At 31.4% G+C, this 24,326-nt stretch overlaps 1 protein-coding gene across 1 annotated transcript; it reads right to left on the reverse strand.

Annotated features, from left to right (window-relative positions):
* Positions 1-6,081: 6,081 nt before the first annotated feature.
* On the reverse strand, positions 6,082-23,421 carry LOC143068320 (mediator of RNA polymerase II transcription subunit 17-like). The gene is made up of 14 exons (XM_076242265.1): positions 23,263-23,421; positions 21,740-21,916; positions 20,915-21,050; positions 17,983-18,157; positions 17,478-17,642; positions 16,743-16,873; positions 14,497-14,568; positions 13,947-14,012; positions 13,262-13,461; positions 10,497-10,553; positions 9,064-9,195; positions 8,385-8,505; positions 7,328-7,476; positions 6,082-6,344 (listed from the first exon to the last, which is right to left on the reverse strand). The coding sequence occupies exons 1-14, from the start codon at positions 23,364-23,366 to the stop codon at positions 6,131-6,133; spliced, it is 1,899 nt and encodes a 632-aa protein (XP_076098380.1). The 5' UTR covers positions 23,367-23,421; the 3' UTR covers positions 6,082-6,130.
* Between the last annotated feature and the right edge of the window lie 905 nt (positions 23,422-24,326).

Below are 24,326 nucleotides of genomic sequence, written 5' to 3' on the forward strand. Positions count from 1 at the left end.
AACGGATAGTACGTATCAGTACTGTAGAGGGTGAATAACTGCGTTTGTTTAATTAAAAAAAAAAGCAATACGTGTACCCAATATACCTACAGGTCAGCAACAAAGTGTTGGCTTGCTGAATTGTTTGCTTTAGATATGAAAATAACTTACTATTAATGATCTACTATGGTTTTATAGCACCTGTATTGAAATATTTAATTGGATGCATTATTGTTGGATTTAAACTCATCAAACTGTGTAGATCATAAAGCTCATCATATAAAAGTCTTGCACAAGTCAATGAAAAGTTGGATCTTTAATTTAGTTGTAAATGAAAAAAGTGTATAAAGCTTCAGTTGTATTTTGCATTTCAAGAGTTGACTTATTTACTTTTTTATTACTTGGAAGTATTCATCATTTTCCATCTCCTATAGCTAGTATACAAAGTCCTATAAATAATGTTGCCATTTCCAGTTTCTGCAAATAGGATGATGTCTGAATAAACATACATTTGTATATCTATTGCAAGGACCATATTGCACTCAATTTGCTTTATTACCGGAATGCATTTATTTTATCTTTATACTTCATATCATGTTCCCTGAATGCCTTCACTAATGTGAATTGTCCCTGTTGATCTGTCGGTGACATCCCATTAGTCCGACAACCATTATTCCGACATCCCATTACTCCGACAGCCCATTATTCCGACAGCCCAATACTTCGACAGCTCATTATTCCGACAGCCCAATACTCCGACAGCTCATTATTCCGACAGCCCATTACACCGACAATGCATCGGCAATAGTTGTGTCGATTAATTATTCTTTAAAAGAGCAACTACGTTCTCGATAATATTGGTTGTTGTCCGTTTAGACTCATTTATTCTTCTCTTACAGGATATTTGTAACAGTGCCTTGGATTAATACACATGCTAATTGCAAATCTTAACCCTCGTTATCCTTTTAATGCCTCAAAAATTTTATTCATGTCCTTCTGTACGTCCGTTCGTTCGTCCAAAAGTTGGGTTCTGTTCTCTAACTTTAGTTTGTCTACACCAAATGTTATGAAATATATAAACAATGCTTATTACCACACAACACTTATCAAGTTTGATTTATTTCGCCTATGTATTCGTTCTAGAGTTATGCCCCTTTACAAATGAAAAAAATGCTAGTTAATAATGTTAGTATAACTTTATAAGGTAGGCAAGCAGGGACATTTCTGACCATACCAAACTTGAACTAGTGCAAACTCTTAATGTATCACTATGAGTTTTTTTTTCATTATGTATATTTTGGTTAAAAACAATCACGACAGAAAAAGATCCAAATTGAAGGTTAATACATATGATATGTTGGTTTTACTAATTTTACTGTCATTTGTTTGTTCTTGTGTAATATAAAAATGATGGGATGCTGTAATTGCTTGTCATTGAGGCAACTATCCACCAAAGTTTAACTGAAGTGGATGCAAGATATATAGGAAACCATACGGCCTTAATCGATGAGAAAAATCCATACCTTAGGTAGCAACCATTTGATTTTCTGGGGGGGCTATGTTTATTTTTTTCTGGACAAACTTTTTTATTCGCCTGCGGCGAAAAACAATCTATTTTTTTCGCGACAAGTCGAAAACAATTTTTTTCTTTCAATTTTAGCATTACATATAGTGGCAGCTGGGGGAAACAAACAATTTTTTTTTTTCTCAGAATCAAAAACAAAAACTGGAAACAAACTTTTTTTTCCAAAAAAATCCATGACCGTGTAAGATTTAATAACAACAACTGCCGTAAAACAAATATAACATACATGGATCAAAAACCACCACTTATCTACAGGCTCTTGATTTGGGACAGGCACATACAGAATGTGTCGGGATTAAACATGTCTAAAGGAGCCAACACTCCCAAACCTGGACTTGCATGCAGTTGTGATATAGTACAAATATAAGAACAAACTATAAAATACAGTATACCTAATTCCATTTCTGCACATACAAACAAGAAGAGGTGGTATGATTGCCAATTGTCTGTATTTAAGTTAGCAAGGAACTGTTGCGTCATATTTCGTATATACGGAATTCGAAGTCAATCCATACAGATATAATTCTATACATTAACATTGGTAAATACATACACGATTTCTGTATATAACATAAACGTTTGAAATAGACCTTAAGACAGACATATATTCTACACTGATACCGCCCAATATTTATTTCTAAAGTGTCGGACAAATGGGTTGTCGGATTAATGGGCTGTCGAATTAATAGGCTGTCAGACTATTGGGTTGTCAGACTAATGGATTGGCGGAGCAATTGGCTATCGGAACAATGGGTTGTTGGATAAATGAGCTGTCGGACAAATGGGCTGCCGGAATAACGGCGTGTAATCGATCTGTCACAACCATACAGAATATAACTTTTAATGTAATATTTTATAGAAGTATAGGCTATCAGGATAGTATTAAAGTCTGCACAACTCATGTTGGACATTTAATGTAAATGTTCACTCACTAAAGTAAGAGCTTGACATCATTTTGAAACATGGTCATCATTAAAGTATATCGACCTCTTAGTTGTTTCCTTTTTTGTTTTTGTGTTATGTTATTATCCTATTGAATTTACCCAACATATCATTTTTTAAAGTGAAGGCAAGTTTCTTAGATACTGTAATCAATAGGCCAAATACATTTGTTGTATGGAACCATTTTAGTTGTACAAAGTCATGTCTGGATGACAGATAATTTATGACCTTGACCTCATTTTCACGATAAATTTGACTATGTCAAGTTTGGGTGGTTTGGTTGGTTTCTATAGGGAATATGTCAACTATTTTTGGTGTCAAACTATAGTAAAGTGTCATTGTTGGTCTGGTAGGGTTTGTCAGACCTTAACCTGATCACATAAATCATTGATATATAATGATAGTTTGTGTGCAATTTTAGTAGAACCTCAATCTTAATTACAAAATCAATTGTAATCAGTAAAGTAGACAAGACATTTCAGTGTGTGCACTCTTGTATTGATAAATTAATATACTGGAGTTTAGGGTTATAAGTTCACTTGTGATGTCACTATGATGTCAAAAACATATGGAGATTTGGGTATTTATTAACCTAAAATAGATTTATGAAGATGAGGTGTGAGTGCCAATGAGACAACTCTCAATCCAAATAACAATTTAGAAAAGTAAACCATTATAGGTCAATGTACGACCTTCAACACAGAGCCTTGGCTCACACTGGACAATAAGCTATAAAGGGCCCCAAAATTACTAGTGTAAAACCATTTAAATGGGAAAACCAACGGTCTAATCTATATAAAAAATGAGAAACGAGAAACACATATAAATTACATAAACAAACAACAACTACTGTACATCAGATTCCTGACTAAGGACAGGTGCAAACATTTGAAGCGGGATTAAAGGTTTTAATGGTACCAAACCTTCTCCCTTTTTCTGAAACAATAGTATAACATCAAATATCAGTTGGAAGGCTTAACTCAATCAAAAAAAGTAAATTAACACGCTATGAACAAATAAATTTGATCTGCAATACCTGAATGCAAATATATAGATAATAAAATATTAGGGACAAACATTCAAGGCCAATAAGCAAACAAACAAGTCCAAACAAAGCCATGGCAAGACACCACCGTGAAATATTTAATAACCCTTAGAAAAAAATGACTTTAGAAAAAAAGGCGTTTTCATGATATACACAGGTAAATGAAAAATAACTTTGTCGTTTAAGGTATACATGTACTACTTCTGTGTACATAAAATTTTCCAATAATTAGGAATTCATAGAAAGTTCTGTCAAATAAATACCTAATTTAACACTAGATACATATGGGGTGAATATCAACAATAAAACTATACAATTAGAGCTAGATAAAACTTCAAATGTCCATTTCTCAGTTAAGTCTGTCACATATCTTTACTAACATTGTAGAAATTGACAATGAGGTTCCCTGATAATTAAGCTTCTTAATTGCTAGCTTCTTTTGATTTTTGTATAGCAAAAATACAGCAACACTTCCATATTGAGTTAAAAAAGTCTCTCTGTTGATATTCAAGATATTGCTTTTCCTATCAGGGTTTCTTTTGATAGATGGTTGCTTCTTACAAGGAAGCTTCTAAGCCAACAATTCATAGCTGTGAATTGAAATTATCCCTCGAAAATTTTACAGACACCATCAGGAATTGGTTGAATTTTATTGAATGTCTGTTTCATAGATAATAACAGATATGTTCCAATTGTTATAACCACAAAACATCCATTTTACTCGAATGTGACATGCTAAATAAATTTTATCCAAGGGTTTGTATTTACATTAGCAACAATAAAAATATCACAGTGAATCAGGATCTGTTTACCTTCCAGGACCGCATGCTATCACCCCTTGATTTTTGTTGTATTCCTGTTGCTCAGTCTCGAGTTTTCTATTTTGTATTTTGTAAACAGTTGTTAGTCCTTAGGTCATTTCTCAATTATGTCATGGGATTGTTAGTCTGTTTCCCGGCCGTTATTGAAATTCTTGACAATACCGTCGTTAATATTTGTATATTCCGAAGGCATACTGAATGTTTTACGGAGGGGACCAACCTATGGGATTGTCAGTTTGTTTTCCACTTGAGTTTGAATATCCCATTGATATCTTTCACCTCTTTCACATAGTTTTGGTTAAAATATATATGATCAAAAGCTTTAACCAAAAAGATATATCACAGACTTTTTACAACTTTGTAAAATACATTATGTAGGGAAATATCTTTTGTTTTTTTCTAAACAGTAAACAGTTTTAAGTACTAATGACAATTTGTTGAACAAAATTTAAACATATAAATACCATTGGAATAATATGCATACACATTAATTTGGTAGATCAATAATACTCTTGGAACAACATTATCCTGGGAATATACAATCAATTAAATTGGTTTCCCTTGGCCAGATGTACTGCTTCCAATCATGTCAGGAATGCTGTGAACTGTTGAACCATTGCAATACGTCTCTTATCAAACATCATGTTTGGAAGGGTTTAAATTATTTACATTACTAATTTTACATTTATTTGAAGTAGATTCTTATAATTATGTGATTGAACCTGGATTTATTTTTGTCTTCTTGATTTGCTCCTTGAAGGTCCTTGGTATATTTCAATTTCCCTGGTTGTATATCAATCCTGTTTGATGATTGAGAGGGGTATTCTGTCATCTCTATAAGTTCTATTTTCTCATAGGATATTTATTTTGTCAACAGCATTTTTAGGACAAGATTTGTGGTATATTTTCTTTGGAGTTATTACATCTTTATATGCTTTTTGTAAATTGTTACCTTTCCATCAATGGATTGACAAAATAATGGCTTGACAGTAGTTTACCAGTAATTAAAGATAATATGATTATTCAAATCAATGGAGAACACCAAATTTGGCAATGTCTCAGAATGGAAACAGAATACAGATGAAAAAGGGTCAAGATATTGAAAGCCAAGGTTAATTGATGACTGCTTGGGTTCATTCAAAAATCTCAGATCAGTTGGTGAAGTCACATTTCTGAAATGAGTACCTGCATGTCCAATATAAAAATTTCAATCTTTTGAAGTACTGGTATGAGAAATAATGACAACCATTTCCTTTTCTGTATAAATAGGGTACTACCAGTACTAGGTTGTTTTTTTTCTGCAGTTACCATTTTATATTCAGAAGAAACCAAACAAGAGTTGCATGGAGAACTCTGTGTCATTATTTTTGGTGTGAATGAGTTTCATTATAAATACTTTTTTTGCAATGACATATACATGTACATGTAATACCCATGTTTGGAACAACTGCCCATTTTTTTCAAAGGGGTTTTCTTTAATTGTTTAATTGTATTGAATGCCAAAGCACCATGCTCTTTTAATAACTACTGCTTACATGAGAATCACTAGAGGATATTATTCACTGATATCAGAATTACTGAGATAAGCTGTGGTGCCTCTTGACTAGTATATGAAGTAAAATTCTTACATTCAACCATGTCAATGTCAAACTGAAGATTATACTGCACTCAGAAAAGATGGTACTGTGTTGTATAATTATCAACTTCACTTGAATTTTATATTTATTTACAAGAAAGTCTTTTATATAAAAAAAAATATCATGTAGCTGTCCTTGTCAAAACTGCCATTAAAGTTTCTAGTTTTGAGGGAAAATTACGACCCTCAAATTTATTCATGTCAACTTCCTGAAATTCACATCCCACAAATGACCATTTTTCATCCTTTGTCACAATCCTGGATTGATTTTCTTTAGGACAAGACTGTATGAACACCTTGGTTCCAGTTGAAGGACCACTTTTAATTGCTAGAGCCCTATAAATAAAAAAAAAGATGAATTAAATAGAATAAAACAAAAAACTTGACATCATTATTTCAAACAGTTTTCAATTAAAAATGTTAACAAATGGTGTGTATTACATTAATGAGTGACATGTTGAGTCAAACTCAATGTAATGTATCAGAGCGCATATGTCATTATACTTTCATTCACATAGACTCATAAAATATCCTGGAAAGCATTGTGTTATTTCATAATTTTTTTTGCTTGGTTGCTGTCTCATTGACATACTTTTTGCATTCCATTTATTCACATTTAATGTATATATCATATAACACACTATTTCATATTTGTCTTCAATTCAATTCAATTCTGAAAATTCAACTTTAGTCTTTGTTTAACCATCCAGATGCCACTCTTAATTATCACAAGCAGATAATCAAAGATAAATGATTCGATCAAATCTGTATCAAAACATCTATGAAAAAACTAGCTTATCTTTGTACAAAGATGCAGATGTTATTTTCCAAGGCTTGTGAAAGTTATTGCAATTTTACAAAAGCTAAATAAATCCAATAGGTTTTGAAATCACAGGTTGGACCTAAATTGGAATTATACTAATTCAACTTTCATTAATATAATTTCAACCATACCAGTGCTTAAGAGCTCTTGACGAAATGTCACTCAATTTATTAAGCTACAAGTAATGCATTTTTCATTTAAAAATGTATATATATGTAGGTAGTTTGTTCAATGGGATAGATTCGTTCAACATATATACCAAATTTTGTATTATTTAGTGAGAGAACATCATCTATATAGCGGAAAGTAAAGTTAAAGGATATTGCTAACTTCTTATCTTTCTTTCTAAGAAGTTCCTGTATGAAGTCAGCCTCATAATAATAAAGAAACAAGTCGGCAAGAAGAGGGACACAATTGGTTCCCATTGGAGTTCCAACAGTCTGTTGAAAAACATGTCCTCCAAACATAACAAATATCTTTTTAATGTTTAACTTACTTGTTATGATTAGGTGAAGCCATGACAAGTGCTGATGCTGTTGCTGATGATTCTAGGTCTGACACACCAAGAGCACCAGTAGTATTTAACATATGCCATCCCATTAGACGACACAAATTTTGTGATACACTTATCTGATGCTGTGATATCTATGGAATATAAATTATATAAATAATGTAAATGCTTATTTCACATCAATACTAGAATTTGTCAAATCACTACTAGCTATAGTCTTTTTTTAATGAAGCCAAGTTGGAATTTCGGAATAATCTGCCTTATCTAGTTCTAAATCATAACAATTGATAATCTGTATTTCTTATTATCAATCTCTCATTGTTTAGTCAGTTGTAAGTTTACTTTAAGGTGGTACCTAACACCTGAACTAAAATTAATTTGGCTCGTTTAATTTTCATAAAATTTTGACAAAGTATTTACTTTGACCCTTTGACAAAAATATAAAAATTTCAAAAAATTTGAACCAACCATTTTATCAGAAAAATTACACTGGTTATATAGCAGTTTGACAAACACTAGTTTTGATCATTGAGAAGCTTAATATTCCCTTTACAACACAATGTAATTAAAACGTTCAGCTGATTTTACAGAGTTATCTCCCTGTAGTGTTAGGTACCACCTTAAATTCACTGTGCATGCTATAAATTAAAATAATATTTAAGATTTCTAAAATGATTACTTCAAATGACATTCTTCTAGATGACAAAATCTATGATGATGAAGATTGAATGCTTCAACACTTGATTCTTCTTGTGTGAATATTTACTATTTAAACTCATCCAAATCTAAGTGTACATTAGCTTTCATTAATATTCTTCAATGACCATTTTTATATTGGTATTTTTCATTGGTTCTCATTTATTATCATTCAACTGCACAAGTATATTGTTTAATATGTACTTTGTGACTGTCTTCTTCATCAATATTTCTTATCTTTAGCATATAGGTTCATCAATATTTTACATACCAGTAAAACATGAAATCATTCTCAGTGCCTGATGGACTTAAAGTAAGTTACAATTTGTCTTAAGGAACTACTTACTTGCCACAAAATAAAGTCTTCTAATTCTTTTTCTTCATAGGACAGAATTAATACTCGTCCCTCTCTCGTTATAACTTTGATTTTATCCACATAAATGTGTACCATAAAACTGTGCCATATTCTGAAATTAATCAAGATAACTTTATTACATCAAATACATGTGTATCCATAAACTGTTCTGCATTTTGAAAACATCTTTCTGTCATTATTTATATGTTATTCTATTATTTGTTTTACAGGTAAACACATTACCTTTAACTTGTAAATAAGGTCTATATAATGTATGGTCTAACATCATAAGCATATTTGACTGGCTGATTATTGTGTAATTTAAAACATGCTTTTATTGGTTTATTCAGGTTGCACTATAATAAGTAATTCTTCTTTTTCTTCTTTTAACAGTCAAGTCAATATTGGAGATTAAATTTTATTGAAAACAATTTTCCTTATTTAAATTTGATTAGCATGAGTGTTTCAAATCAACACTTTTGATTGGCTATATTCCTATTGGCTATATGTTATATATATGTAAGCCTTAAGTCTAAGCAATGTACATCAATTCTTCTTCTTAATCATCTTTGAGCAAACTAGCACATGAGGCCAAAATGTACATCACTTACTTTATAATAAAATTTAAAAAGATGGATATATGGGTCTTGATTTATAGAAGAAAACTTACCTGAGATCATAGCCCTGTGAAGTGATGAGTACCCTACAACTAGATTCTAGACTAGAGTTGACACAATTCCAGTGGTTAGCTAACTGTGGATCTGACAAAGTTATAGCATATCTATCTAATACTCCCATGGTTCTGAAGAAGAAAAAAGATTATGAATTGTGTAATATGAACATACTGTATTTGTATTTTTGTCCATCTGATGAGTTAAGCCTTTTTCACTGATTTTTAAAGTTCTTTCTTATGTTGTACTGTTATACCACTGTCCCAGGTTAGGGGAGGGTTGGGATCCTGCTAACATAGATTTAGGAAGATGTGGTGTGTGTGCCAATGAGACAACTCTCCATCCAAATAACAATTTATAAAAGTAAACCATTATAGGTTAATGTACGGCCTTCAACATGGAGCCTTGGCTCACACCGAACAACAAGCTATAAAGGGCCCCAAAATTACAAGTGTAAAACAATTCAAACGGGAAAACCAACGGTCTAACCTATATAAAAAACGAGAAATGAGAAACATGTATAAATTACATAAACAAACGACAACTACTGTACATCAGATGACTTAGGACAGGTGCAAACAATTGCAGCGGGATTAAACATTTTAATGGTACCAAACCTTCTCCCTTTTTCTGAAACAATAGCATAACATCACAACATAGAAAAACACACAATAAAATATGTTTAACCCCGCCACATTATGTATGTATGTGCCTGTCCCAAGTCAGGAGCCTGTAATTCAGTGGTTGTTGTTAGTTTATGTGTTACATATTTGTTTTTTTCGTTCATTTTTTATATAAATAAGGCCATTAGTTTTCTCGTTTGAATTGTTTTACATTGTCATTTCAGGGGTTTTTTTGCTGACTATGCGGTATGGGCTTTGCTCATTGTTGAAGGCTGTATGGTGACCTATAGTTGTTAATTTCTGTGTCATTTTGGTCTCTTGTGGACAGTTGTCTCATTGGCAATCATACCACATCTTCCTTTTTATATACATTTACAAAAAGTTTTTCAAACACGTTATCCTCATTCACATTGAAATTAGCATACAGTCAATATATTACATTCAATGGCTGGTATTTTAAGTAAGAGCTTGTCTAAAAAGGCAAAATACAAAAAAAATGTTATTTTGCTTGCCAAATATGTAAGAAATTTGTGTTAGAAATATGGTTAAAACAGGAACAATTGCAGATATGAAAATGACATAATTCGTTTATTTATAGTATGAAACAATTTCAAATGTTTCTTTTCTGTTTTATTTGTACATACTTGTAGACTAAGAATGAGTGTGCCACTTTGTAAGGACACTTGTCTATTGTTGAGGACTGCATAACCTTGTCCAAATTAAGCAACCCCTGAAATATGATCATATCAAACAAAGATTATTAGCTTAGTCGCTAACATTTCTGTAATAAAACTACACATGACACTTACTTTTGTCTTAAAACATGATGTTTTGTCTGTTTAATAACTTGTTCCAGTAAAGATTCACTGAAAACAGAAAATGTGTTTAGGTAAGTACTTTAGTTAAATAATAATGATCAAGTAATACTGATTGCTACAGTAAAATCATAAAATCAAGTTCCAAAGGTAAACAAAAAACAATCTCAAATTTATAAATATTTCATGCTGTACAAACATTTAGTACACTGAAATGCAGTCGACTTTAGCGTTTGATAGTTCATTGATAACATTCTGGCGTATCACAAACAAACAACTTGTTACGTCTCATTTCATTGGCCGAAAGATTTAAATACAACAACAATGTAGTCAGTGTGCACGTGAATTGACACAGGTGACCAACAATGGAATTTACTATGTTACTACGAACGTAAAAACAATGATTTGTATAGCTTACAAACCTTTGGTCAAAAGAATTAAATAAATGTTTTGTTAACTTCAAATAGTGGGGTCGAAATATTATACTGATATTTTGTTTCAAGTAATATTCTAAGTTCTTTATGCATGCAGCAACTCAATTATCTTGTACCCGGCATGATGAGAAATATAAGGATAAAATAAAATACATGTGCCGCTTTTATACGGATGAATATATGAACCACTTTTAATTTCTTTCATACTGACGATAGGTTATAGTCCTAACAATGTCGTAGTCACTTATAGTAAGTATCTCATAATACTGATCCATTACAATAATTTATGAGGGGTTGTACTGACATTCCTCTTTTATTATTTTCATGCTATAAAACATACACACAGTACAAAAATGTAGCTATAAGCGTACCATAAACGGAGGATATTGTCCCCCAAAGATAGAAACAAAATTATTTAAATCGTATCATGGTGCACCTGAATGAATTCATTGAAGGCAGGTTGTTGTAATAAATTGAAATGTTACATCGGCGAAGATTATTTCTTTTGCATGTGTGGAACTAAATAATAAATTAATACTTGTGAGAAATCGTAGTTTATAAGGAACAATTCTTGTTTGAATTCGGGGCCTTTTATAGCTGACTATGCGGTATGGGCTTTGCTCGTTATTGAAAGCCGTACGGTGACCTATAGTTGTTAATTTCTGTGTCATTTTGGTCTCTTGTGGAGAGTTGTCTCATAGGCAATCATACCACATCTTCTTTTTTAAATATATAAATGTACTGTTTTTGATTTTAAATGAATGAACATTTATCTTTTAATTTTATACTGTAAGAATAAAGCTGCATAACATTGTTGAACTATCCGCTAAAGTATATATAGTATGTATTCGTATTTAAAATGAAATACAAAACGAAACGTGTATGATAAACTGATAAACAAAATATCAAGAAATTAAGGATGACTAAATGCATGTACAAGAAGAAACTCACCTTTTTATCGATACATTTAAATGATTTAATGAATAAACACTTTTTTAAAAACTGTTTGTTTCTATTTACATAGATATAGGAAGATGTGGTGTGAGTGCCAATGAGACAACTCCCCATCCAAAAAACAATTTATAAAAGTAAACCATCATAGGTCAATGTACGGCCTTCAACACGGAGCCTTTGCTCACACCGAACAACAAGCTATAAAAAGGACCCCAAAATTACTAGTGTAAAAATATCCAAACGGGAAAACCAACGGTCTATAAATATTTACAATATACAATGTATAATTTACGTTCGTTTTTCAACCGAGAATAGCAAAACCTAATGAAGTATATCGTTGGAGTTTATAAACTACATTTAATCATCCCCTGTGCCATGATTGGCCATCTCCGTTTTTTCTTAACAAAGCATGGTTGGTTACATGTTATAAATTTACTTACAATTTCTGGATTTTTTTTCTCAAGTAAACGGAATCAGAAAAAAATCACTATCCTATGTCGAATACATAAAACTTGGCAAAGAATGTGAAAAGTGTTTGTAGTAACGTACGGTTTCATTTTTCAAGTACAACGTTAATTCATCGGGTCCATTGAGTAAATGCCTGAAAAGGCAGGATAAGCAGCTTGGGGGAGTCAATGAAAAAAAATGAGTTTTTTTTTATCCTACATTGAACTTTTGATGTCGTCCCTTGATCTAGAGGAGACATTTAAATTGAATATTTAGATATGAAAACTGTTAAGATTTTAAAGTTTAAACTTTACTGCCAATTGCAGAAAATTATAAAACTTATGAATTTCACATGCACATTTATAAAAGCTAGAATTGTGATTGGAATCATGTATGCGAATACGACGATGGAAGCTTTAAACGACCTTGACCAGCTACGTGAATATTGATCAGTCCATTCAACGTTATGGTACGTGTGTTCTATTTTCGCAGTTTTGAGGTCGAAGGTTTGAATTGACCAATGAAAACATTCGTTCCTTAGAGAGTTAATCTAATAAAGTTTGTTTGACTGATTATGTCGCACGACCTTTCGCTAAGCTTGGCCGCAGTTAGGTGTATTTGTCAATAAAAAAATCATAGTTAATTGTTTTATCATTATTATTATTACAACTTCCCAAATATTTGCCATTTGAAAATTTATCTTAATATAGTTTACTAGTACATTGTATTAATAAAAAGATATATATGGCCTTTTACCGACAAATTCACATACAAATGTGGGACTTATAATTATAAACCCACACATTATCTGAACATGAATGAACAAAAAAGAAGATGTTTATCGCTAGTCAAACTATTTCTGTACTTATTGTTGGTAAATTAACATGTTTTCCAGCTGGTCAACCTAACTGTACGTCTACTTACTTGTCTGCCATTTCCAGCAGATCTTGTCGACACATGGCTAAAGGCCCAGCCATTCTCCGTTTCTTACTAACACCAATCATTGCTGTGACTGGATGTGGAGGTGGATAATGAATGTTTTTATAATGTAATTCTCTCAGAAGTTGATGAAGTGAATGTTCTAACACATGATTATGATCAAGTTTAGGTGGAGCTGGAGGTGGCTGTAAATGAAAACCATGATTAAGTTGAAAAACATCTCAAGACCAGGTTTTTATTTAATGCTAGTATTTGAATAAGCTTACAGGCACAATAACTATCCCTAGGAACAAGTTTGTCAACCTGTAGTACATGTTTTTTTTTCTCTCTCTTCAAACTGGTACAAATTTAAGTAGGCAGCTATGAACACAGTTTCGGTGCAAATCATTGGAAACTAGACATGGTATTTACAATTGATCAATACCAATTTCCCTATAGAGAAGATAATGGATTCTTTCAGAAAATAGGTTAACAAAACGTATGAGGTGACAAAGTAAGTCTATTATGATTCCAAAGAAATGCCTCCTTTTGGTGTCTTTTTGGTTATTTGTGTCAATGGGTTGTTTTCTAAATGACATACCCAGCATACCTTTTTTATTCATATTTATATGTACAAAATCTTGCATGAACATCAAAACTTCTTCCTATTTTACTAAACATTAATAATCACCCTTTTGTTTTTTTCTTTCCCTGTTGAGTGACAGAGTATTATTGACAACTGTATTCCTGGAAACACCTACAAGTAAACATTTAATAATTCTTATAACGTCATGCCATCAAAATATATCATAAGTTTAAAACAAGAAATCTACAACTTGTGAATATGATATTCAATAAACGAACTAAGTTCCAAGGTCCCCCGCTTTGCACATATTTTATCTATGCCAGGTACAAGGGTGGTAACAAAAAAAAAACACTTCTATTTTGTTCTTTAAAACTTTATAGAAATATCTCGAGGCAAATACAATGCAACTTTCGATATAATTATATTACCAAAGGGCATAACTTGTTAAAAATATTTTATCAGCACTTTATTTTCAAAAGTGTCATATAAGAAATTTTCATGAAGTAAAAACATTATCATTTGTTCTACAAAGATCTTCAGTTTTCGAGCCATATTTAGTTGAGATTGGTTCATCCTCTCAAATGAGACACTAAATGCACTGAACCAAAAATTGTAACAAAAGGCTAGCATGTCATGCATGTTACAAAAGACTTACATTTGTGATAATTTGGTTTCCTACAACAAGATGTGGTACTGATGAGTTTGTTTGAACTGCTTCTCTTGCTAACTACAATAAAAACATATATTTATATTATTTACCATACTTAAGTCAGGGGCTGCTCTGGCTCCCAAAAAGTTGGGGCCACAAAAATCGCCAGCTCCTATATTTTGACGCCAGTTTTGAAAACTCGGAGCAAACTTTAGAACAGCTAGAGTCTTTATTTCTTCTACCAAAATTTAAACTATGTTCAATTTAAATTTCTTATGCACTCAGCCTGCACTTAACATCATTTAACATGTAATACTAAGTAAGTTATTGCATAGGGTTTATATACATACAATGTACAACAAAACAACATGTGTACTTTCTTTTCTTTTGTCAGTATTTCATATGTAGAAGAATATAAATTAGCTTATGGACTGTATATGCTATTGAATAGAGAAAATGTCTTTAAATTAAAATATAAAGAATAGAAAAAAATGGGTAATTGAATGAAGAAAACAAAATATAAAGGTGTTTAAATTTACAAAATAGTGAAAATTTGTATTAAAAATAAAGAATACAGAAAAAGATGACAAAAGGCACCCTACCCATACTGCTACTAAGACCCTCTTTAACGCTTTCCAATTCAAAAGATCTAAGCGTATAAATTCTAAAGTCAGAATTATGCAGACATATCTTAGACATGTCTTAAGTATGAATCTCAATGATAGGAAAAGGTAAAATTGAGTTATCTTTCTTTATTTGGGTGTTTTCTTCTTTGGAAGATTATACACAGTATGTAGAACAAGTAAATATAATCAACAATATGGGGGCCATTTTTGTCATTTTTGTATCATGACTGAGGGCAGTCAAAGACAAATTTCGTCTGAATTTTCTATTTTTTAACGGAAAACTAGAAAAACAATGTTTTTTAACAAGTTGATTATGGTTTTCGACTTCCTATCAGTTACGCATTTTTCATACAACTACGGTAAACATTGCATAGTGTGTTGTCGTATGAACATTTCTTCAAATGAAATAAAGACAAAATGTTGACTGACCAATACTATTTGAATTAATTAAGGTTGATGATCATTAATGGCCCATCGGATAAATGGATTACCTGTAACAACAGATTATGACACCTGTTAATAAACTATTGAATCTGTAACTGTTGATTAGCTTGGGGTTGTAAACAAAGTCATAAACTTGTCGCCATGTAAAATTTTGTACAATTTTTTTTTTTAACTTTTACCAAATTTAATGAAGATAGTTATGGTCAAGAAATGAAAATTTTAACTTAGGAAAATGTTGGCACCAGAAATATCGCCAGCAGCTGTATTTTGATGAAATAAAAAATCACAAATTGCAACATTAGTGGTGCACAGTGAAGTCCCTGCGTAAGTTTAAGATCAACATTAAAAAGATTTGCAAGATACAAACTTTTAAATGGAAAGGTCAAATCTTCTTGTACCAATGAATCACACCAGTATAAAATATATTGCTTACTTGCAATTCTGTTTGAAATAATAAAAACATATTATTCACTGTTTGTTGATTACATTTGTAAATTTACCACAATAATTACATTAGATGTATGTTTTTCATTATAATACGTTATTCTGATTGGCTAACTAGCAATCTCGTGATATTCCTTAATCAATTGCATTACACAATGCAACTTTTCATTCATGATGACACGAGGTCCAACAATAAAGTGCACAGGTAAATGAAATAAAAACTTGATAAAAGGCGTGTTTTCATGATCTTACAGGTAAAAATGTAATTATAAGTATTGAATGCTTTTTTTTGTAACTTTATAGGGTTGTAAAAGCGTTGACCGTGCGCACATTTTTAGTATGAAACGCTTCTGCGCTTCATACAAAATGTACTTCGGTCAACCCTTTTACACCCCAATAAATTTACAAAAAAGAGCATTCAATTCTTAAATGTCTTCATTAAAGACATTCCTTGATAGTCAACAATGTGTTAGTGTCAAACACAATATCAAGACTTTTCTTCATATCAAATCACTGTTTTGTTCACAAGAATACTGCTCCAGAAACCAGAGATGAAACAAAAATTGTTTCTTGGATACATATCATTAAAACAATAATACAATAATCAATTTACAGGTGTCAATTAAATCTTGGGTGAGTTTAACTTCATATTTTACTTCAACAGACATTTTTGCAACCAAATCCAGTTTTTTATGTCACACATATTTAATATGAATGTTGAAGCAATCATTTTTTAACCTGAGAAAATATTTCTTTACAAAAGAGAACATTTTGTGCTGCCTGTAGTTTTTGTTGCCAGTATGTTCCTGTGTGTACTGTACCAAGTTCTGATGGTAATCTCATAATGGCACTTGTTAGATCCATTTTCTCTGAAAGGGAATAAGATGACATGCTAAACAAATGGTTTTATTTGAAAAATTTATCAAAAGTGGTTCTTTTTAAATTGACAAACATATAAACTTGATTTATGACCCCATCCATGACAATCTAAATACAATAACTATCACTTCCTTTATCATGTTTATCACATTTATACAGCTCCCAAGTCAATATTTTTTACTTATTTATTAAAGATGAATGACAAATACCATAACTTATAAGTGACAGATAACATTTTAATCATCTGGTAAAAAGGTGACTTCCACCTTCTTGTAGATAGATGAATCTCTTATCTAATGCACAGCTCATGAGTAGATCATTTGTAATGAGAACCTTTGACTCTCCATTAATATCATGTTGCTAGTTAACAAATGTATATATCTGACAGTTACACATGTACGGTACATGATGATATACCTTGTATTTCTTGTAATATTCTGACTTAACCCTGAATGCAAGACCTTTCCTGTGAATCCATATGATGTAAAATGTTGGATATTACTATCAATGATTGTAATAAGCCTTCTATGATTTGTTAGCCACACCCAAAAACTGAAGGGAATTAAAGCCTTTAACCATAAACTTCACATTTACCTGGTACAGATTTGACTTCCACCTGTATGTATGCCACACCCCTCAGATCATTAGGAATAACAACCTCTAAACCTCCCTTAGTGACAGATCCTTCAGGTTCTGTAGATGTACTAGTGGTGGTCTTTAAAACTTCAAAGGTTCCTCCCTGCCAAAACCTTGAACCAGCTACAAAATCACAAATTTATCAATCTCATTTAAGTATGCTTTATTATATCAATCAATTCATAATATTTTTTTTAAGTAAACATAACTGACCTTTTTCACAATCATTAGTTTCAATTTAGTTTTACTTTAAATTGATTACAAGTACATTTGACTCTATCTCTCAGAATGCAAATATCTTATCCATCCAATCTAAGTACTACAATCTACTTCTATCTACTAAAATAATTAGTTTTGTCAACAAAAAAAAGTTATAATTTCTATAAATAATTATATATAACCCATTTTTTACCTGTTTTATAACTTAGATCTCCTAGAATTGTATGTAAAACCCATTGTTTACCTGTTTTATAACTTAGATCTCCTAGAATTGTATTTCCCACTTTTTTAAGTCTCCAGTTTTGTCTTAGTTTTAGCAGCTCTATGTGAAAATCATTATGCTTAGATGTACCTTCTGCCTGGGATTTTTTTAATCTTTCAGCACTATTCATTAAAATATTTGCTGATGTGGTTAATGCCTGAAAATAAATTTTTATACAAATTATTCTTTAATTTCCAATCTTCTCAAGTTTATATTTTTACATAGACTAAAACACAAAACCTCAAAATTATTCCAACAATAATTGATAGATTGATTTTGATGTTTCCATGCTCTTATCCAAGGATGATTATGATTTTTCCATACTCTAATCCAACTGTGTTATCTTAATATATTTATATTTTCTCTAGCACAAAACAAGAAGATAACACCAAACTTACCATTTAAAGTTATCAATGATAGTGTCAGAAGTTGAGAACAAGAAATTAACTGTGATGGCATGCAAAGTATACCTACCCCACTCAATATCAGACATTTGACCCAAAATGTCATGCTCAATGAGTATAATAAAATTCAAAGTCTCCTAAAACAAGATGAACCAGGTGCTCCGCAGGGCGCAGCTTTATATGACCGCAGAGGTCGAACCCTGAACAGTTGGGGCAAGTATGGACAAAACATTCAAGCCTGATACAGCTCTGAATTTGGATTGTGATCAAATTTTTGACATTACATGGGTTTTTTTTACACAAAACAAATGTCAAGATTTTACAAATCAATTAAAGATTTCTTCTCCAAACTTTTTAAATCTAAAATTAAATAGTTGACACAGCATAGGTTTCTGACACAGAATGAATGTGGTCTAATGAACTTAAAAGTTTTTTTTTGCCTTTGAGCAATTCACTATGCTGTTGAATATTAATCCTCTCAAAAAAATGTTTGAAGAAATTTTCTTTTTATTTATGAAATCTGAAATGAGAAAAATTTAACCCCCCCCCCCCTTTTTTTCACATCCCCGTTTCCCTTTTTCCAAATCTGATATCAATTCAAATTTCTAATGGAGTTTGCAACAATAACTACTCTTTTAAATACATCATAAAATATTAAAATGTAAAATAAAGTGCTTGTTATCACTGAATGGTAAAGATTGGTTGGTAGTAAAAGTGAATATACATTGTTTATTGTATAAAACAATAAAAAAACTTCATCAGCAACATTTTATATTGGCAAATTTCCAATGAAGTTATTTACATAAAGTTATTGGCAAATAAAAATAGAAAATGACATCATAGTCATGTCTGGCAAATGTCCAACATACATTATCTAAAAACATTTTAGATAAGATAAGGAAAAAAAGCTTCATCAGCAACATTTTATATTGGCAAATTTCCAATGAAGTTATTTACATAAAGTTGTTGGCAAATAAAAATAGAAAATGACATCATAGTCATGTCTGGCAAATTTCCAACATATATTATCAACTACTATTCTATACAAAGAAAGATAACTCCAATTGAAAATTAATTGCTATTGCACAATATTGTGCAATTAGATATTTCTTGCTATTGTGCAATACTGTGCAATTGAAAATTTCTTGCTATTGCACAATACTTGATATGGAATCCTGATTTGGACCAACTTGAAAACTGGGCCCATAATAAAAATCAAAGTACATATTTAGATAAAGCATATCAAATAAGCCCAAGAATTTAATTTTTGTTAAAATCAAACTTAGTTTAATTTTGGACCCTTTGGACCTAAATGTAGACCAATTTGAAAACTGGACCAAAAATTAAGAATCTACATACACAGTTAGATTTGGCATATCAAAGAACCCATTTATTCAATTTTTGATGAATTCAAACAAAGTTTAATTTTAGACCCCCATTTGGACCAACTTGAAAACTAGGCCAATAATGAAAAATCTAAGTACATTTCTAAATTCAGCATATCAAAGAACCCCAAGGATTCAATTTTTGTTAAAATCAAACTAAGTTTAATTTTGGACCCTTTGGACCTTAATGTAGACCAATTTGAAAACGGGACCAAAAATTAAGAATCTACATACATAGTTAGATTCGGCATATCAAAGAACCCCAATTATTCAATTTTTGATGAAATCACACAAAGTTCAATTTTGGACCCTTTGGGCCCCTTATTCCTAAACTGTTAGGACCAAAACTCCCAAAATCAAACCCAACCTTCCTTTTATGGTCATAAACCTTGTGTTTAAATTTCATAGATTTCTATTTACTTATACTAAAGTTATGGTGCAAAAACAAAAAATAATGCTTATTTGGGTCCCTTTTTGGCCCCTAATTCATAAACTGTAGTGACCTCAACTCCAAAAATCAATCCCAACCTTCCTTTTGTGGTCATAAACCTTGTGTTAAAATTTCATTGATTTCTATTTACTTATACTAAAGTTATTGTGCGAAAACCAAGAATAATGCTTATTTGGGCCCTTTTTTGGCCCTTAATTCCTAAACTGTTGGAACCAAAACTCCCAAAATCAATCCCAACCTTCCTTTTGTGGTCATAAACCTTGTGTCAAAATTTCATAGATTTCTATTCACTTAAACTAAAGTTATAGTGCGAAAACCAAGAAAATGCTTATTTGGGCCCTTTTTGGCCCCTAATTCCTAAAATGTTGGGACCAAAACTCCCAAAATCAATCCCAACCTTCCTTTTGTGGTCATAAACCTTGTGTTAAAATTTCATTGATTTCTATTCACTTTTACTAAAGTTAGAGTGCGAAAACTAAAAGTATTCGGACGACGACGACGCCAACGTGATAGCAATATACGACCAAAAAATTAAAATTTTTGCGGTCGTATAAAAAGCCCTGCAAATTTGAAATCTCCTTACATCATAAAACTTATTAAAATAAAATCAGATAAATTAAAATAAAATCAGATAAAGTAAAAAAAATCTAGATGTGTCAGAATAAGACTTTTACCTGCTTTTTAGAAGCTAATTGTAAAGCAGTCTTTGGATCTGGGGCTGGTTGAGATACTTGATCTAACACCATATAATTCTTTCTCTTGGCAATGTTTAAAACATCTAGCAGGACACTCATCTCTGTCAGGGAAGCCCTTTAATACAAATAATTCAGTTAAAATTATCTACAAGTCAAAAGAAATATGAAAACATTGGAATTATTTCAAGTAGTGACAGGTCATGAGAAAAATGAAAATCAATGTTTTGTACATGGCCATCACGTGTAAGAATATATAAATATTTAGTAAAAAGGGAGTGGGCATGTGATTTTAAATCTGAAATTTTATAACACATTAAAGCATGCATACATGTGACTAAATATTTTGAGGAGAGATAGACAGTATACCCTCCTTTTAGAGATCAGTTATGACGAATGAAAAGAAATCACAGTATTAAAGATCCTGTTTGAAAAATATTAATACATGTATAAACAATTATGACTCAATGAAATTAAATTTTCAAAAAAAAATTAATTTAAATATAAAAAAGGTTAAAAAAATGTTTCAAAAAAATGACTTTCCAAGGATCCTGGGATCCTCAGTAATTAGTACACTAAGATGCTGTTATAGATCTCATTGCAGTCAACTTAGGACAGTATTTTATACATTGAATCTTCTTAATATCGTTCTGAAGAAAAAATTGTCTAAGAATTATACAAATGTGCAGGAAAAAAAGAAAGAAAGAAATTGAGCATATTTCCCATCAAAAGGTTCAAATTAGAACTTTAATGTCAGTTACTGTACATGTTATATACTATACTTGTTTATGATTTTTTAAGTTTTACTTGAGTTTATTTCTAACTGAATCCCATGGCCATAATGATGGTTGAAATGTTGTCGCTTTTTCTTCTTCTGATTCTTTTTCTCCTTCTGATGTGGGTTTTCCCTTTTCTTCACATTCATCTTTATAAAAATCTATTTTGTTGGCTAACTTGGCCAAATTCTCTGACATAGACAGTTGTCTGTAACAAAAAAAGTCAGATAAAATAATTCAATGGCAAGAAACCATAAAAATGCACATATATAGATGAAACTTACATAAAAGAAGAGATAAATGACAAATGAACAAATTGAGGCAGGATCAATCATTTATATGGATCCAAGCGGTCAGTCTGCTCCAGAAGCAATGAAGCAGGGCAATCATTTTGGACAGGCAAATATCCACTTTCTGATATGTGAGGAACTCTGATGTCCCATGGCCCTAGCTTGTCTAGCAAAATAGTCATTGGACGTCAGATTTATCTCGGACTCATATGGGAACGAAGTAGATGGTAGAAAAATCAATTAAAAAAAAAAAAAAAATCGGGAAAACTTTCATTCTACTAATGAACTCAAAATCGTTAACTTTTTTTTTCAGACTTTTTTAAATCCCTGCATTTGCGCAGAAATCTACTTCCTTTTGAGGTCTTGTTTGCATGAGACTTTGAATAAAATATATATATTTATCATGTTTATCAGTCTAGTGAAAATATAGGATTGGAACTCAATACCACTTCATTTTTAATAATTGTTTGATATGAAAAAAAAACTGATGAAAGCCTTTCTTTGTTTACATTGAATATAATATGATGTCATAACTTTAATAACGTCACAACTAAATCCCTAACAACAGAACCAAAATCGGAAATTTTACGATATTTCCGTTTCTTTTATAAACATGTTTGAATTAAAAAAAAATACTTCATACAGACTTCATCCCCATTTACAGGTAATGCTAGTCCGAGATTACTCTGATGTCTAACAGCTGTTTTGCCAGACAAGCTGGGGCTGTGGGACATCAGAGCTCGTCCCATATCAAAAAGTGGATATTTGACCGTCCATAATAGATGCGCTGCTTTGTCCCTTCTGGTGCCAAAGGACGGCCTTGGAATTATAAAAATCGGGTATCTATTTGTTCATTTTTCATTTATCTCTACATTTATGTAAGTTTCACCTACCTGCCACCCTTTATTTTTCATATTTCTGACGTCCCACGGCCCCAGCTTGTCTGGCAAAACAGCCGTTGGACGTCAGAGTAATCTCTGACTAAGGTAATGCCCGACTCATTTTATCATCTACATCACAGATCACATGCAACTCACAGTGCTGTTCTTTGCATATTTCAAAGGAAAATACATGCCAGGACTTAGTGGGACATATTCCTTGTACTTTATCTATGGCTTTCATAATCATATTTACGACTTATAGCCTATGCTATAACATAAAACACTTAAAATAGTAAATTATTCATGTAATAATAATAGTGAAAATAATAGTCTATAGAGCTTCTGACACAGGTCAGGGCTGCTTTATTGATAAGTATTCTTACGGGGCATAAACCTCTTGAATATCTTGTCCATCGCCTTCTACTCGGACTTCTTGTATTTGACTTTCTAAAACTGCTTCAACACAAACTGGAACTGGAGTAGTCATCTTTTGTCAAAAGACAAACTCCAATTTTTGTAATCTGGTACCCTAAATTTATGAAAATAATCGAACCAGTGCAAATCTAATATTAGTATGAATACGGACAAACATTCACTTTCCGGAAAAAAATTCACACTATTTCTGTTTTTACCTTTTCCAGTGAATATTCATTCATATTTTAACTTGTTTTGACTTTTCACTTAGGATACTTACTCTTATATGCTCTTGCATATTGATTAATGTTATGAACATGTTTAGATTAAACATGAATTTTACATTATTAATGTATAAGTGTGTAAATAGCATAAAGCCATTGCACTTGATTATCTTTGTCAGAGACATATATATACCAGTGTATACGTCTCTGTCTTTGTCAATTATTTAAAGGGGCAATAGCTGTCAAATTCATGTTCACCGATTTTAATCTAATTCTCATATTTGATACTTTTAAAAGTCTAAAATAAACAATAAACAGATAACTGGCATGCAAATACGTATAGCTTCGTTTCGTGCGTATTTTAGTCTCATGAGACGCCATCTGATCAACCTAAAGTCATCCGATGACCATATATAAGCGATGTAAATATAAATATAGATATAAATAGATTGAGCAAACTCGTGTTGTTGGATTTTTTCTAGGTCTATTTAATTTTATATTATAGATGAAAAATAAAGATTTATCATCGTTATTTCCTTATAATTGAATCATTTTTGGTGGATCGCATCAGCGCGGCAATCAAATGATTTACCTTTGTTTCACTTTCAATGTTGACATTCTTTTCCTTTAAATAACTTTACACATACAATTCACGTGTTGTCCATCTCAAGCTAAGGGGTTATATTGAAGTTCACATGAATACTAAATCAATGAGGTCGAATTATTCACCTGCAAGTGAATAATTCATAATCAATGATTTTAGTTTATTTTGACAAAATTGAACCATATTGGCTGCTTAAAGCGAATTA

Source organism: Mytilus galloprovincialis, chromosome 3 (assembly GCF_965363235.1).
Source record: "Mytilus galloprovincialis chromosome 3, xbMytGall1.hap1.1, whole genome shotgun sequence".
Classification (NCBI taxonomy): Eukaryota; Metazoa; Mollusca; class Bivalvia; order Mytilida; family Mytilidae; genus Mytilus; species Mytilus galloprovincialis.

What these genes read in the sequence shown, in the direction of transcription:
- LOC143068320 (XM_076242265.1), bottom strand. Translation starts at nt 23,366, where the DNA reads ATGACTACTCCAGTTCCAGTTTGTGTTGAAGCAGTTTTAGAAAGTCAA. An exon ending in AGATCTAAGTTATAAAACAG is followed by an intron (nt 17,643 to 17,982) that starts GTAAACAATGGG and finishes GTGATTTTGTAG; the next exon opens with CTGGTTCAAGGTTTTGGCAG. An exon ending in CATCATGTTTTAAGACAAAA is followed by an intron (nt 9,196 to 10,496) that starts GTAAGTGTCATG and finishes TTTCTTCTTCAG; the next exon opens with AACCATGGGAGTATTAGATA.